General features: G+C 46.6%; 1 protein-coding gene across 4 annotated transcripts in view; it reads left to right on the top strand.

The window, feature by feature from the left end:
• The window catches only part of THSD4 (thrombospondin type 1 domain containing 4), a 564,068-nt gene that overhangs the window by 103,641 nt on the left and 442,868 nt on the right, over positions 1-17,559 (top strand). For all 4 annotated transcript variants that reach the window (XM_027067671.2, XM_053223795.1, XM_027067672.2 and 1 more), the window contains one exon: positions 9,214-9,661. In XM_027067671.2, the coding sequence (XP_026923472.2) occupies positions 9,214-9,661 (448 nt within the window). The remainder of the gene's footprint in view (positions 1-9,213; positions 9,662-17,559) is intronic.

The raw sequence follows: 17,559 nt of genomic DNA, 5'->3' as shown, positions 1-17,559 counted from the left end.
TTTGGAGGAACCCCCATACAGTTTTCTGCAAGTGGCTGCACCACTTTTCAGTCCCACCAACAGTACACATGGGTTCCTTTTTCTCCACACCCTTGCCAACACCTGTTATTTTCCTGTGTGGTTGGTTTTAGCCATTCTGACAGGTGTGAGGTGGTGTCTCATTGTAGCTTTGATTTGCATTTTCCTGATGGTGAAGGATGATGAACATCTTTTCATGTGTCTGTTGGCCATCTGGATGTCTTCTTTGGAGAAATGTCTGTTCATGCCTTCTGCCCATTTTGTGATTGGATTATTTGTTGTTTCGGGGTGTTGAGTTTTATAAGCTCTCTCTATATTTTGGATACTACAGAAAAAACATTGTTTATGGTAGTACAAAGGATAAGAAATCACAAATGAGTCCGCCTCAACTCCTCCCCTTTGGGTCTGCCTCTCAATGGAAATCATTCCCCAGGTTTCGTTTGTACCCTTCAGGAATGTATCCTGCATATACGCATTTTCATATACTTGATACATTTTTTTCTCTCTTCTTTTTCTTCTTATCACACAGACAGGAGCATGGATACCCTCGGTTTAGTGTCTTCTGTGTCTTGTTCTTTTTCACCTAACTGTGTTTTGGAGACCATTCTGTGTCAGTATATATGCATCTGCCTCCTTCTTTTAAACAGCCTCATAGTCCTCCAGTGTCTACGCACACCGTCATTTAGCTCCTCGTTCCCCCGCTTAAGGACGCCTGGGTTGTACTTCAAGCATGTAATTTATAAGTTACAACACAGATATGCAAAATGCCATTTATTTTTCTATAACCAGACGTGGTTCGTGAGCCCCTGTGTCTGCTGCTGTAGGACAGCTGCCAGTTTTCGGAGATTCGGATGCTCAGACACCGCATGTTTAACGTGATCGGTTCGGGGCTTAGGCTTAGTTCAGTCAGGATTCTCCCCATTCTTTGCATTCTACCCTTCTCCTGGGGCGTGGGGGGGATGTGGCTCCCAGATGAGGGGCTCCTGTGCAGTCTTGCTGAGGGGAGCAGGGCGTCTGCTGTGTCTCAGCGGCTGCCTTCTACCCTTTGCAGTAAGTGCTGCTAACGTTCCACAAAGGCTCCTCCGGGATGACCCCTGGGGTGAGCCCCTCTGCCATGACACCTCCCTCCCACGTCTTGCTCAGGTGCCCCACGAAGCTGGCAGGTCCCTCCCGTCTCAGGTTCCTACATGCATCTGGAGTTTCTTCTATTGTACCCCACCCCAAAGCCGGAGCACTGTGGCCTAGTCTCTCATTACTGCCTCTCATTTCCTTCCTCCTCTGCCTGCTAATCGAACTCTTAATTTCCTTTGGTTTGAGAAGATAATTCCAAGGTCATAGCACCTTCTTCACATTCTACAGTATAAACTGTAAGCCTGCTCTCCATGCCCCAGTCTTTGGCTCTTGACCAAGCTCAGCTTTTCAGATTCTCCCCTTATGGTGATCTTTGGGTTTTCTCTGGTGCTGTACTCAGCAAGGTCATTCCAGAAGCACTGTGTGGAAAAGAAGGGATTACTAAGAGGGTCTAATGCACTGGCTGGTTCCTGGAAGCATTGTCCTACCAGGGTGGTTTCTGGTGTCCTGCCGGCTCACCAGGGCTGACCGTGGACCCTTGAGCCCCTGGCTCTGTGTACTTCTATAAGCACATGAGGACATAATTCCTGGGCACCTGGGTGACTCAGTTGGATGAGTGTCCAACTTTGGCTCAGGTCATGATCTCATGGTTTGTGAGTTCAAGCCCCACATCGGGCTCACTGCTCTCAGCACTGAGCCACTTCGGATCCTTTGTCCTGCTGTCTCTCTGCCTCTCCCCTATGCACACTCTCCAAAAATAAACAAAACATTTAAAAAAAAAAAAGAAAAGATAATTCCTAGGTATGATTCCTACTGCCTAGCATCTTTTAAAATGATTATAAAAACCTCTGAAAAGATGAATTTGGTCATACCGATGGATTTTGGAAAAACATTTCACTTGATAGTAATTGCAAATGACATTGCCCTCCCCTCTCCCCCAGCTTAAGGCACCAAGTGGAAATGCTTTGTTTCCTCAATGAAGAGAGAAAGGGAGGAAGAATGTGCGTATTTGGGGGTTTGGTTTGGAGGCAAACATCAGATGCAGCACCCGACCCACCCTCCCTCCACCGCCCCCCCCCCCAATTTGTAACCAGGAGTCTGTGATACTTAGCTTTGTATTTCTTCAGTCCTGTCTTAGGTGTGGAGACAGGCCAGCTAAGTGTGCCCCAAAAACATTGGCTTGGTAAGAGTTTGGTTTTGATATATGATAGCAGCATAAAGTGCAAAGGTGGCATAAAGGAGTCCTTGAAATCATGTGGAGACTATTCATTAGATATAGTAGGAATCAGTAGGATCTCAGGCTTTCTCAGAAGCATCTGGTGCAGGGACTTCCAACCACCCCTGATTCTGTCCACCATCTCCAGTAGTAAATAACCTCCCATCTCACCAGCCTCCCTCCCATCTTCCCTATGGAGAAATTGATTTCTGCTTACCTGGCCATTCAACTCAGGTACCTAGATGCAAAGGAATGCCACTTCTCTCAATGCTGTGAAACCCATAGCCTCCAGGATCAAGCAGGGCAAGGAGACCTTCCTCTGGAGTGGGGGCAGTTGGCCTCATTGCGTGCTCCCTTCATGGAGGTCCAACTTCCCCAGGGCGCACAGGCTCAGACTCCTGGGGTTCCTCACAGGCCAGTCCCAGGGGCTGCTGGTCTGCTGGATACAGTGGCCCCTGTGTGGTTCATGTTAGCACAGCTGAGAGAGGCTGAGCCCCTCACAGGGACTTGTCTGAGCTCTAAGGCAAAACAAAAGGGCAATAAACATGGAGAGTATAAGAAATACAAACAGCCTGGCTTCTGGAGGGGAGACTCCTCTCTCTCTGCCCATCCCACTCTGTACTGAGCAAAAAAGTGGGAAGCCATCCTGTAGCCACAAGCAGCTGACCCACAGCCTTGCCTGGGTGGCTCTCCAGCTCTGACAGACATGCATGGCACACCCTTGACCCCGTAATTCTTCCCTCCTTCTGTGCATGAAGGCTGGGTCCCAGCCCCTGCTGAGTCCCCCTTGACATTCCGAGAACCTGCTCCTTCTCCAGGTATTTGATACCAGGAATGACCTCTCCCGGTGGATGAGACTTTTATTCTTACGTGGAGGGAAGTGGTCGTAGCCTCAGTGCCACCATAGTTTGACAGTCTTTTAATAAAATATAATATTTCATATAGAAGAAGTTAAACATGTGTTAATGGGAAGGGGGATTTTCCTTCCTTTGGCAATAGTGGTTTGAGTCACTCGTGCATTTGTTTTTTCAGTGTTTCAACAGTTACTCAACACCTACCGTGTCATTGTGCCGGGTTCTAGAGATACAAGACACATAAGAGGTGTCCCTGCCCTGTGGGAGCCTACAGCCTGGAAAATTAAGGCAGACTAAACAAGTCAGCCTTGTAAAAGATGACTGTGCTGTGACACTTCCATGGGGTCCAGTGGAAGGACAAAAGAGAAGGACCTCGATTTTATGCAGCGAAGGGATGGGGTGGAGTTTGAACTGGGGAAGGCATGACTCAGGAAGTGGTGCTTCAGCTGAGTCCTGAAGGGGGAAGAGGTAGTTAGTCCAGAACATGGTGGTGGGGACAGCGGCCTAGAGAGGAAGTGGCATGAGCGGAGCATGGGGAATCAACTGGGCTGGTCCACTGGGGACCTCCCTGGAGCGTGGTGGGGGTGGTCCATGGGGTGCCAGGGCCATGACCTGGGAGATGTAGCAGAGGCCGTGTTGTGCAGGCTGGGTGGCAAAGCCAAGGAGTGTGGACTTCAAACAGAGATGTGGGGAGACTGGAAGCACCAGCCGGCTTCAGGGGATGGTGTGGTACTTGGGCGTGAGACAGAGCAGTGGTTTTCACTTTGTGGTCCTCAGACCACCAGCATCGGCATTGCCTGGGGACGTGCTAGAAACGCAGATTCTCACCCGATCTCCCCTGCCAGACTCTGCAGATCGGTCTGCCTGTTTCAGCAAGGCTTCCTGGTGATTCCGATGCTGCCCAGGTTTGAGAATTGCTGAGCTGGAGACTATAGGAAGAACTAAGAGAACAGTGTTATAGGGCGAAAGGTGATGAATTTGGGCTTGAATGTGTTGAGTTTGCAATGTCTTGTGGGAATGAGTAGGTGGAGCGTGATCCCAAGACCCACAGCATCGGCATCACCTGGGGGCTTGTTATAAGTGCAGAATCAGAGACCCATCTAGAACTCCTGAATCAGAAGCGGTATTTTGACAAGATCCCCAGGCGATTCGTGTGCATGTCCCAGGTGAGAAGCAGACTCTAGTCTGGAGGTCAGTGGGGTATATATGGCTGATACTCAGGAGAGGGGTCTGGCCAGGCAGTAGAAATATGGGGTGGTGTCTGTGCTCAAATCATCACACTGGCCAGGACTAATGTCACAAAGCTGTACAACATCACACATAATGAGGCCCTGGATGACAGCCAGCCTGTTGTAAGGAAAACATTATTTGCAGCCGTTATCTCAAGAAACAACAGTTTCCCCAGACACCCACAATAGGTCATTGGAAGAACCAGGACTGGAACCTGGTGTCAGAGCCCTTACGGTCAAGTTCTTGTCATTAAGCCGCCCTGTGTGGGAGGGAGGCTCCGCATTCACTTATGTTGTCAGGGCTTGAAAAGCCAACTAGCAGAGAAAACGTTACCCATGATGCTCAGTAGATGCTCATAGAATCCACTCCACACAGGTTTGTCCACAGTTGTTGAAAGAAATGATAGAAAACAAAATGATAAAAACTGCTTTCAGGGGTGCCTGGGTGGCTCAGTTGGTTAAGTGTCTGACTTCAGCTCAGGTCATGATCTCGTCCATGAGTTCGAGCCCTGCATTGGGCTCTGTGCTGACAGCTCAGAGCCTGGAGCCTGTTTCGGATTCTGAGGCTCCCTCTCTCTCTGCCCCTCCCCTGCTCATGCTCTCTCTCTCTCTCTCTCTCTCTCTCTCACTCTCTCTCTCTCTCAAAAAATGAATAAACGTTAAAAATAATTTTAAAAATCCTGCTTTCAGATTCAAAAGGTGCATTCCTATTGGTAACCTCAATTCGCTCTTTACGACATCACTGTAAGTAGGTAAGACAGGAGTTATTCATGGTCTAGGTTTTTATAATTAACATACCATAAAATTCATCATTTAAAGTGCGTAATTCAGTGGTTTTTATTATATTCACAGGGTTGTGCAACCATCACCACTGTCTAATTACGGAACATTTCCGTCACCCCGCAAGGAAACCCCATACCCTTTAGCTGTCACTCTCTATTGTTTCCTCCCCCAAGCCTCTGGCAACTGCTAATCTACTTTTTCTGTGGACTTGTCTCTTCCGGGCATTGCATATCAATGGAATCATAGAATATGTGCTCTCTTATGTGTGGCCTCTTTCACTTACAGTGTTTTTGAGGCTCATCTGTGTTGTAGTATATCTCAGTGCTTCATCCCTTTTATGGCTGAATAATAGCCCATTCCTTGGATATACTATGTTTCGCTCATCCATTCATCACTTGATGGACATTTGGGTTGTTTCTGTCTCCTCACTGTTATGAATAAAGCTGTTATGTACATTCATGTACAAGTTTTTGTGCGGACATATGCTTTCATTTCTCCTGGGCATATACCCAAGATTAGAATTGCTGAGTGATATGGTAACACTGCATTTAACTTTTTGGGAACTTCTAGATAGCTTTCCAAAGTGCACCATTTTACAGTCCCTTCGAGAATGTGTGAGGGTTTCCGTTTCTGTACATCCTCTCCAACATTTGTTGTTACTTGTCCTTTTTATTACAGCCCTCCTAGTAGGTGTATTTTATAGGTAAGAAAACGGAGGGTACATTGTGTGCCAAAGTTCTTAGAGCTAGTAAATGGTCAAGCTAGAACTTTTTTTAAAAAAGCAAATACTTACATGATGTATGTTCTGTGCTAGGCATTATTTAAGTCTTTTGCTCTTGCTGTTTATAGCAACCTGTAGGGAAGGTATTGTTATCATCTTTGTTTACAAATGCATACAGGGCAGGACTGGGCCTAGAGTGGGGCCCTTGGGCCCAACATTTAAGGAGATATCACTGTCATATTCCACCAGCACCTGGACGACCCTTAAAGGTTTCATCCTGTGCCTCCCTGGCCTCATTCTAGTTCCGGCCCTGTTTGAAGAGACTGAAGCATCAAAAGATTGAGTAGCTTCCCCAAAGTTGCATTAGTTATTAAATGGCAGAGCTGGGGTTCCAATTCAGGAAACCTGGCTTCAGAGTTCAAGTCATTAACCACCTAGGCCTTCGATGTCCAAGCTGGGCCTTTTCCATTTCTTTCTCAAACGTGAGTTTCCAAAATTAGCCAGAGCTTTGACGAGTGAGGAATCCAAAGTAAAATCCCACAGATGGGTTATGGGAAGACCAAACAGAACTAACTGACCTCAGCCTCCCAGGTACCTACCACATATTCTCCCGGAAGAGCTAACTGACCACACGGTTTCCCTTGGCCCCATCTGTGCTTATTATCCCAACTCTGCATAAATCTTCCTAGTTTTTGCAGGCCACCCTGCCAGTGGCCAGATGGACTCTGTCCTGGTGGGGAAGAGGCCATCCCGAACCATCAGGATGATTAGCTCTGGCCGCTGGAAGGAAAACACATGCTCTCTTAGCCCAGTGGGGGTGAGTCTGCCCCTGATTCCAGGGTCCCGAGTCAAGTATTCAGAAATCACATCTCTCATAATCACACCCTGACTGGCTGTTCATTCTCTTTAGCCCGTGTATCAGAGTTTGCTGGTCATTTTTTTTTTTTTTTTGAAACATCATCTTTCCAGTGGTGCTGCTGTTTGTGTGGGTTTGGGATGGCTCTGTGGTTTAGGCCGAGGCTCCCGTAAGGTGATGTGAATACAAAAATGTCCACCGGCACTTGTGTGCCTTACCTCCTCGGGGTGATAGGCGGCCTTTGGAAAGACGCTCACTCAAGTCATCATGTTCTCCCTCTGCAGCCTCTGTTCCCCAAGGTCAGGATCAAGTCGGTCCCTAGCGGGGAACCTGGCCCAGGCCAGCAGACTTTGGCTATATCCCCAAAGCAGAGGTTTTTTAAGAAAATTTATAGTCGTCATCCTCCATCAAAAATGATCACTTTTGTGGTCGTGTTCTCACCCTTTTGTTTGGAATTTCAATTCCTCAAAGCTATGGGTCTCTGGACCAGCAGCCCCTGGGAGCTCATTGGAAATGCAGAGTCTCAGGCCTGGCCCCAGACCCGCTGAATCAGAATCTGCCTCCAACAAGATCCCTCGCTGATTCCAGTGCACCTCCACGTTTGAGAAGCACTGCTCCACGTGTCCTCATTTCTCTATTACCCTCAGCTGGGGTCTCCACCCGACGCTGGCTTTGAGGCTGGAATTGTTGGTAGGCTTTCTGATCTTAAAAAGAAAAGATGCACACACGTACAGAAATTCTTTCCCTCACCTTTACATGATGTCATTCATTTTACCTGGCCTGCCGCAAAAAAGAAAATGACAAATTACATCCAAGCTATATATTTTTAAGACTCACTTCTTAATTGCATCTCTCAAAGCAGCACACTGGAATCCAGCCCCCCCGCCCCCAGTCATTAACAGAGTCCCAAGTGTTGCCAAGACTAATCGAGAAATGCCGAAAGGCAAAATAAACACTGTAGTACAGTTTAATTCAAAACCATATCAGCCAAGAATGAAGGTGCGATTAGTGATAAAGATGTTAATAATTAGTTGTGGTCTGTTAAATTTTATATTCAGTGGTTACATAGAGTGAAGAAAGAATTCCCTCATGAGGACAGAAATTAATGTTTCACTTTGATTGCTATTTTAATGTGCTTATTTTAATGGGGCCATCCTGCAGAAACCCTTGGGCACATTTCCAATTTTACAGAAATGTAGAATCAATTATTATGGAAGCATATAATTTGCGAGCTGGAATGACCTTCGTGGTTATTAGATCCAGCTCAGACATTTTAGAAGTAAGTAAGAGTTGGATGATTTCTTCAAGTCCTTCAATAGCGTATTGGAACCTTGCTCCCGAGCTCAGACCAGTGACAGCGAAACCCTCCTCACATCCCTGCAGACGGAAGCACTTCTTCTGGCCTCAGAATCCCCAAATCATCCTGTGTTGGTGCTCCTGGGGCCTTTACCTCACCTTGCATTATGTCCTGGTTGTTTGCCGTTGTGAGGTTGGGGGCTTGAAGCATATCTGATTCACTTCTGTATTCTTGACTGTTCCTGGCTCTGTATTTTGTAAACCATAGGTGCACAATAAATTTACACGCAGGGTGATATGCAGGAGCTACTTTATCCCGTTCACGAGAGCTGACTGGGTCTTCATAATGGCAGCTTGAAATCGGCCACGGTGGAAGTACTTACACCCTGGATGTAGACAGATGGCACAAATAAGGGCTTTTCCTCCCCCGGGAAGCCAGTTATTAAACACTTAGCAGCACACAACTGTTTACATGATTTTTCTCAGGTCTCACAAGGCAACAGGTCTTGACGATCTAAAGATTATACCAACGTGGAGATGACCGTTTACCCACCGTTCAGCGTGGGTTGCCTCCAGAGTGATGGAGTAGCCGGTTATTCAACCTCTTCTAATTTCTTCAGGGATTAAGTTTGACCCAGTGCAAGTCAGGCCTCAGGACTGCACTGGAGTGTGGTTGCTTAGCTAAGCTCCACTTACCTGGAAAAGCTATTTGGGCATGAATGGTAATGGAAACCGGTCTGAAACATCAGGCACAGTTGAGTGAGAAAAAAATCCACAGATTATTTTCAGAGAAAACAAACGAACAGGAAGTTGCTGTGGCCGAAATTATAATTATACCCTTATACTTCTAAAAAATCCCTCAGTGGCTCCCTACAGCCTACCAACACACCCAAAGTCCCTGCTGTAAGTCATACGCTGACCACAGCTTGCCGTTCCAACCTCATTTTCAGCCACTCACATTGCCCACCTTTGTTGTACTTTCCAGCCTCTGTAAGAGCCTGTCTACAGAGAGAGCCAGCTTCTGTGACGCTCCCTTCTTCCCAAATGCCCTCCCTCTCCCACCATAGGCTCCATCCCTACCTGGTCCCCTCTATCATGGACCACAGCATCTGGGTTAACATGAAACTTCCTGTGACTCTGTTCCTCTCCTCTTGTGTGTCGTTCTTTAGGAGCAGGACCCGCGGTCCCATCGGCCCTGGCAAGTACGGCTATGGCAAGGCCCCGTACATCTTACCACTGCAGACGGACTCTGAACACTCGCCGCAGAGGCTTCGGAGGCAGAGGCCCTCGGCCCGGCATTCCAGGTCCCAGGGGGCATCTGGTCCTAGCCACGCCTATGGCCCGTCAGCCCACCGGGCTCCCCAGCACGGGCCTCTGTACCAGAGTGACAGTGGCCCTCGCTCTGGACTGCAGACCTCCGAGGCCTCCCTCTACCAGATGCCTTTGACCCACGACGGAGGCTTTCCGGCAGCTTCGAGTCTCTTCCATGGCCCGGAAATAAGCAGCGGCCGCAGCATGGGGGCCCATGGGGCAGCTCAGAGCTTCTCACAGCCTGCCCGGTCCACAGCCATTTCCTGCATCGGGGCCTATCGGCAGTACAAGCTATGCAACACTAACGTGAGTACGCACTGCCTCACACCGGGCCAGGAGACAGCTGCTGGTCCCCCTTCTGCTTGGCCAGCGAAAACACGGAAAACAGCACAGGCAGGGTCTTTTAGGCCATGTTAATATTAGCCCCCCTTTATCTTCTCTCCCTTTTTCTCTCTGTGCATTCTCCGTGGATACTTCTCGTTTTCACTAGGTTGTCACTGTAGTAACTTAGGAGTAACTTCTTAAATTGCTCACTGGCAATCACTGTTGCTACATATCAAACAACCTCCAGATTCTCAGTGACTTTGTAAACGGGTGGCTAACTCAGGGCCAACGGTGGTGGTGCTGAAGAGTCGGGAGTCCGGGGAGCTTTGCCTCACATCAGTACCAATCCAGGAAGTCTCCTGCCGTCCCTGGTGTGAGCACTCTGGATATTGTATGCGGAGAAAGTCTGATCGTGAATAACTTGCTAAAGATTGCATAGCTGATCTGTGGCAAAGCAACCTCTAAATGGAAACTCCCCGACAAGACTAAATGTGGTTTTTAAAAAAATACCAGTTTAAAGACTGTATACAAAAGAGAAAGGGATAAGAGAACGTTTAAAGGTTAAATTTCCAAGCTGCTATATTTTTCATTAATAATTTAATCTACCTTAATATTCTGTTACTGGGTAACAGGACAGCTGTTATATATTAGCTTCAATTCTCTCATTAAAAATATATTTCCTGCTGTAGAGTCCATAGAAATGACTTAATTTGTGATTTTAATAATTCCTCTGAATGCCTGGATTGCTTTCTAGCTTTTCTTCCACTGACAGACTTCAGGAATTATTAATTTTTGTAAAGCGGTCGTTTTTCTAAAGCCATTACTAATCAGTCAGCCATTAAGTCTTAATTAAGCATCGTTGCTTGTCTTATAACAGCCCGGGTGCCATGGAAGATGAAAGGAAGGTCATATTATCTATCTCACAGAGTTAGGAGGATCAAATGAGGTGATATTGAGAAAGGGCTTTATAAATCGAACAGAAATATTTGTGTCCGTGATCGGACGTGGCCCCTGTTCTTGAATATCTTTGCTTTCCTTTTAAAGTGAAATGAATTCATTTCTAAAGTAGAACACGTTGTCCCATTGACTTGTATATTTCTTAAATTTGAAGACCACATAAACCAGAAAGAGACGGAAGCAGAGAGAGGGCATTTGGCACGTATTTCTGTCACTTCGCCTACACTTTTCAAGCACGCATGGTCTTGCTAGACCTTTCCTGCCGACGGCAGGGCTGCCTCTCCCCATGTAGACGTTGTGTCTTCTCTGGGTGCTGGGATGACTCCACTACTAAGGACATTGAACTGCGAGGAATCTTAGACAATTCTGGTGAATTTATGATGTGGGCCATCATTCTGGCAGTTGGCAAAGTAACATCTCAAACCCAGGACAGAGAGGTGAATGTCGACAGAGGATCATACAGCTTTAGTTCCCTTCTCTTGGCTGTAGCATGTCCCACAATGTCCTCCCCAGTGCACCCCATTATCCTGAGACCCATCCCACTTACCCTGATTGAGTGATGTCATTCCTTAGAGGTCCCATTACTGCCTGTCTTCTTCTTTTTTTTAAATTTTTTAAATCCTTATTTTTGAGAGAGGGAGAGAGAGACAGAATGCGAGCAGGGGAGGGGCAGAGAGAGAGGGAGACACAGAATCCGAAGCAGGCTCCACGCTCTGAGCTGTCAGCACAGAGCCCCACGTGGGGCTTAAAACCCACAAACTGCGAGATCATGACCTAAACCAAAGTTGGATACTTAACCGACTGAGCCACTCAGGTGCCCCGTTTTTTTTTTTTTTTAATTTTTAAAAAATATTTATTTATTTTTGAAAGAGAGAGAGCTTGTCTTCTTTTTATAAGCCCATGGCTTCTTGGTACTTGGATCATCCCCCAAACATCATGAACACCTTAAAACTCTTTGTGTTAGGAGCCCCTAAGACCTTTACTAGGTTTGATGATTTACTGGGAGGATTCACAGTTATGATTTTTTACAACAAAAGGATACGGAGCAAAATCAGCAAAGAGAAAGGCACACGGGGCAAAGTTTAGAGGAAACCAGGCACAGGCTTCCATTAGTCCACTTCCAGTGGAGTCACACAGGGTGTGCTTAATTCCCCCAGGAGTGAGTTGTGACAACACACGTGAACTATTGTCTACCAGGGAAGCTCATTAGAGACTCTGTGCCCAAGGTTTTTATTGGGGGCTAGTCACATAAGCACCCTCTGCCTGCCACATATCAAAATTCCAGGCTCCCATCAGGAAAGCTGGCGTTCAGCATAAACTATATCGCTTGTCCAAATAGCTTAGGCATAGTGAGTCTCTCTTATCACTTAGGGGGTGATGGAATCCCTTCTGAAATTCAAGCTCCCAGATGCCAGCCACGGACCAGTCTTGTAAGCAGGCCTGTCTGAAGAGAACTGTCTCAGTCCTGCTGTGTTGAGTCTTAACCTGCACACTTCCCATGTGGGACCCCAGTGCTCTGGCACCTTCGCATGGATAACCTCACATGGATATTTACATATCTGCCCCAATGGGCAACATGCAGAGATAGCATGAATCTACAAATTGTGCACATCTTCCTACTCAAAGAGGAAAGAGGTAAAGGGCAGTATTGTGAAAAATCATACGAGTCTAATAGGGAATACAGGTTATTTTATGTCCTTCAAAGATTTAAAAAGAAATACGTGCATTTAGAGATCTCTCCCAGTTCGTACCTGGGAGAAGAAAGAGAAGGGAAAGTAGGCCAGGGTGGGTTGGAAACATCCCCTGATTTCAGAACATCATCCCATAAACTAAGTGCCCAGTATATCCCACCCAGGTTCTCAATGGAATGTCCTACTTTCTAAGACTACCCTCACAGTGGAGGTCTCAGTTGTGAGGTATATAGTAATGCATCTAAGGGGAGGTGTGAATTAGGGGAAATGGTTTTGCAGGCTTCCAGATTCCAGAACAGTGTCTCATCACTGATCACCATCCCGTCCGCCCTCAACACCCTTGTGGTCCAATGGTGAAGAAGACCAGTGCAGCAGTGTATAAATCATTGCACTTGGTGCTGGAGCACTTCATGAGAGGGAAGAACTTTGGGAGCACAAAGCAGGAGGCCACTGGGTTGGGGAAGACTCCACTGAGGAGGAAAAACCTGAGCTAGGCTTCTAAGGATGGCCAAAAAAGAGAAAAAGGCAGTCTGGGGCAAAAGAAACAGCTTGGACAGAGACGGGGAAGCAGGATTATGCCAGAATCTCAGGTGCCATGATGCTTTGCCAGGTTGTAGAGACCCTCCTTCCTTTCCCTCTCACATCCTCCTATCCGCTTCAAATAATCAATCTTTTTTTTTTTTAATCTTTATTTGTTTTTGAGAGAGAGGGAGAGAAAGAGCACACATGCATGTGAGCTGGGGAGGGGCAGAGAGCGAGGGAGACACAGAATCTGAAGCAGGCTCCAGGCTCCACACTGTCAGCACAGAGCCTGATGCGGGGCTGGAACCCATGAGCAGTGAGATCATGACCTGAGCCGAAGTCGGACGCTCAACTGACTGAGCCACCCAGGCGCCCCTGAATAATCAACATATAATGGGGAATTTGTTCTTTGACGTCTCGAAATACAGAGATTTCACATGGGTGTTGCTTGACTTTCATACACGAGATAGATGCTTGAAAAACTTTTAAAACACAGTGCAGAGGGAGAGAGCAATTCTAATCCACTGGTTCAATTGGATGTTAGGCTGCAGGGCGGTCTAGGATAGCGGGCTCAGGAGCCAGCCGTGCTAGATGTAAGCCTCAGTTTCCTTGGGCAAGGGCGCTTAACTCCCTGGGACCATCTATGAAGTCGGGGTGATAATAACACCAACTCCATAGTGTTGATCATGTACATAGGGAGCTGACACGTTGTTAGGAAATAAGGTGTTCTGACCTGGATGAGTGAACGCACTTGTGTGCCTCTCTGGAGGCTGGGAGTGGAGCACAGTCTCCCCATGTCAGTTTCCAAGTGCTTAGTCATGAAACTGGATGAAATGGTCAGACTTGCTCAGACTCCCCTTTTGTCCTCTGGATTAGCTGGGGTTCAGAGTTCTTTCCCTTCCCCAACAATAAAACACAATTGCTGAGGGCCCCAACAGGGCAACTGTGATGTAGATTCGGTATAATCACCCTAGGGTCAGGTGTGAAGTAATGAGAAAGTAGGGCTATAGATTAAGTTCCTGCCAGTGAATGCTTTACACCCTCGAATGTGTGTGTTTAATGTGAAGCTTTACCTTGGGATGTCATCTGGGAATATTAAGCATTCTAGTGTGTCTTTAGGATTGTTTGACTCTTAGTAAGATTTCCTCTATGAAATAATGTAAAATCAATAGTAAATGCAGTACTAAGGATCTTGGAATGTAGGCTTTAAAGAAAAGGAAGAGTTTTTTTTCTTTTTTTTCTTGTTTACATTGTATACGAGGAAGTTGCAAGCCCCAGTGTAGATATAGAATCTTATGGTCTTTTATTTTTTATTTTTTAATTTTTTAATTGTATTATTTTTTTAGAGAGAGAGAACACACGACAGGGGGAGAGAGAGAGAGAGAGAGAGGAGAGAGAATCTTTTTTTTTTTAATTTTTTTTTTACGTTTATTTATTTTTGAGACAGAGAGAGACAGAGCATGAATGGGGGAGGGTCAGAGAGAGGGAGACACAGAATCTGAAACAGGCTCCAGGCTCTGAGCGGTCAGCACAGAGCCCGACGCGGGGCTCGAACTCACAGACCGCAAGATCATGACCTGAGCCGAAGTCGGCCGCTTAACCAACTGAGTCACCCAGGCGCCCCGAGAGAGAGAGAATCTTAAGCAGGCTCCATGCTCAGCTCAGAGCCCAACACAGGGCTCGATCCCACAACCCTGAGATCATGACCTGAGCTGAAATGAACAGTTGGATGCTCAACTGACTAAGCCACCCAGGCGCCCGGAGAATCTTATGGTCTTTTAGATCAGGCTAGAGATGTCAATTTTAGACATCTACTGGTACGACACGCCAGATCACTCACTATCGTAGGTTCTTGTTGGCATCCAGAAACACAGCATTGATATCGACAGTGGGATCAGGTGTTCGGCTGTGGGTCAGGGACACTGGGATTAAAGTAAGCTCTGGCTCTAAGTGGCTAAGAGTCCAGTGGGAGAGAGAGGCTCCTAAATAGGTAATGACAAGTATAGAGCATAAACACCACTGCACATGCTGGGTCGACACTCTGAAATCCCTGGACAGTGGAAATGAGCCTGGCCTGGCCTTCTGGAGAAATGTAGGCCATCCAGGTGAGGGGAGGATTTTCTGGGAGGAGGGAGTGACAGGGGTTCCCATAGGGGCTCAGGAGCCAGAAGGGGGTCTCGGGAGACCTCTTGGTGGAGCCAGAAGCTTTTCCTGTGAGCGGTGGCTTCCCCTGCGAGTTTCTCCTGAGGAGTGAAGGGGCAACATGGGGAGGTGTGGTTTATCCACAGCCCTGCGCTTTCTCAGCTATGGCTAAAAATAATGAGTGCTCAAGGAATCAAGTAAATAGGTTTCTTCTTCGTGGAAGTTCGTCGAAGGCCAAGGCTTGGAAGCAAATGACCTGGAGTCTTGGTAAGAGTAAAACAGGGGAAGGAGGGAACCAAGGGGCAGTCCCTCTGGTGCCTGAGGGATGCAGTTAAAATCCTTCCTACTAGCTGTTTTGGGGGGTTCGTATTATTAATTGCTGATACATTAACAACCAAGACACCTATGCCCTTTGTCTGGGAGGCCTGATGTCTCTCTCCCCACCTTCTCTTCAGGGTTCTGAATTCAGCGCTTTCTCCCCAAGGAACAATGACACTCCTGCTCCTTCTGGTGAAGGGAGGCTGTAGTGAGTCAGCTGGTGCAGGGGCAGCTTCGGGGTTATGATTTCAAAGTGCTTCGCTGCCAAAGGAGACGTGATCCTGACTTTAGACAGAGTGCACTTAACGTTATGGGAAAAACCCCTGGGGCTAAAAGCAGCTTTTAGCAAACACGGATGTGATGAGTTCTGGTATCAGTGACTCCCCAGTAAATTTCCCTAGAGTGGGACTGACTTCAGACAATGGATTTCTCCATGTGGAGTTGTTTCTGTCTCGAAGTGAGTGAAAACAAAGGAAAGATGTTGGACAAATCTCAAATATAGCTAAGCTTTTAGAATGTCTTTAGGCCAATTCTAATTCTGCCCATTTCTAGTCTCCTATTGAAGGAAAGAGGAGCGGAAAAACAACCTCCTGACTGCAGTTTTAAGGAGGAACTTAGCAAATGGGCCAGGTCAAGGATTTAGAACAATTCTGTGAGGTGTAAAACTTGCCAGGAACTGTGGGGCCAGTTCCATCTAACTGGGGGCTCAACATAAGTTTCTCTTATGAGTTTGTCACCAGCCTCCTTATCTGGGGGATATATGCTGGGGTCAGTGCTTTCTACATCATTCTCCTTTCCACCTTCTCCGACCACTTGGAATTTCCCATAGAAAGACCTCTTACTGAGGCACCTGGGTGTCTCAGTCGGTTGAGCGTCCAACTTCGGCTCAGGTCATGATCTTACCGTTCATGGGTTCGAGCCCCGCATCGGGCTCTGTGCTGACAGCTCAGAGCCTGGAGCCTGCTTCGGATTCTGTGTCTCCCTCTCTCTCTGCCCCTCCCCTGCTTGCACTCTCTCTCAAAAATAAATAAACATTAAAAAAAAAAAAGTCCTCTTACTGACCTTTTCTTGATCCATCAGTGGCCTTTCATACATATATATGAAATATGTGAATATTAAATATATTTGTTAAATATGTAAATATTTAAGTATATGTTTCATGTAAATATATTTGAAAGATTTGAGTCACACATATATATTGAGTTGTTCACAATTGTCACTTTAATAATTATAGAAAGTAGTGCAGATACTAAGAAATAGCACAGTGGCAGAGAGAGCTATAACCTAGTCCCTCTCCCTAGATGTAATTGTAATCAATTATATTCCTCCCGCACCCCCCGACCCTCCTCCCCCGCACTGCCCCCCGCCACATACCATGCAGAGCCCAACACGAGGCTTGAACTCACAACCCTAGGACCTGAGCTGAGATCAAGAGTCAGATGCTTAACTAACCAAGCCACCCAGGCACACCTCAGGTTTTTCTTTATAACATGAAATGAGGTGTTTTGTTTTGTTCTGTTTTGCTTTTGTTTTTTTAGGTATTTTATCTTTTTATTTTTAAGTAAAGTCTTTGCCCAATGTGGGCCTTGAACTCACAACCCTGAGATCAAGACCTGAGCTGAGATGGAATTAGATGCTTAGCCACCTGAGCCACCCAGGTACCCCGCAGTCAGTCATTTTGAATTTTTAGTTATTGGGGTCATTCTCTTCATAAGTCTAATAGTATACTGATACCTCTGCTTGTTGATACATCAACTTCAAATTTCCTTCATCAACTCCTCACTCCAAAAGAAGGAGAAATGACCCCCTTTGCCTCCCACTGTGCTGATACCTGCTATCCACATTTTAATTTTCAATTATATGTATATATATTTTAAATTTTTTTCAAATTTATTTATTTTGAGAGACAGAGAGCAGAGGGACAGAGAGAGACAGAGAAAGAATCTCAAGCAGGCTCCGTGCTATCAGCACAGAGCCCAACGCAGGGCTCAAACTCACAAACTGCGAGATCATGACCTGAGCCGAAACCAAGAGTCAGACGCTTAACCAACCGACCGAGCCACCCAGGTGCCCCTCAGTTATATTTAAAAAAAAAAAAAAAAAAAAATTAACATTTATTTATTTTTGAGAGAAAGAGACAGAACATGAACAGGAGAGGAGCAGAGAGAGAGGGAGACACACAATCCAAAGCAGGCTCCAGGCTCCAAGCTGTCAGCACAGAGCCCGACACGGGGCTGGAACCCATGAGCA

Source organism: Acinonyx jubatus, chromosome B3, assembly GCF_027475565.1.
Source record: "Acinonyx jubatus isolate Ajub_Pintada_27869175 chromosome B3, VMU_Ajub_asm_v1.0, whole genome shotgun sequence".
NCBI lineage: Eukaryota > Metazoa > Chordata > Mammalia > Carnivora > Felidae > Acinonyx > Acinonyx jubatus.
The sequence above is the reverse complement of the archived record's forward strand: the minus strand, read 5'-3'. Positions and strand labels throughout refer to the sequence as shown.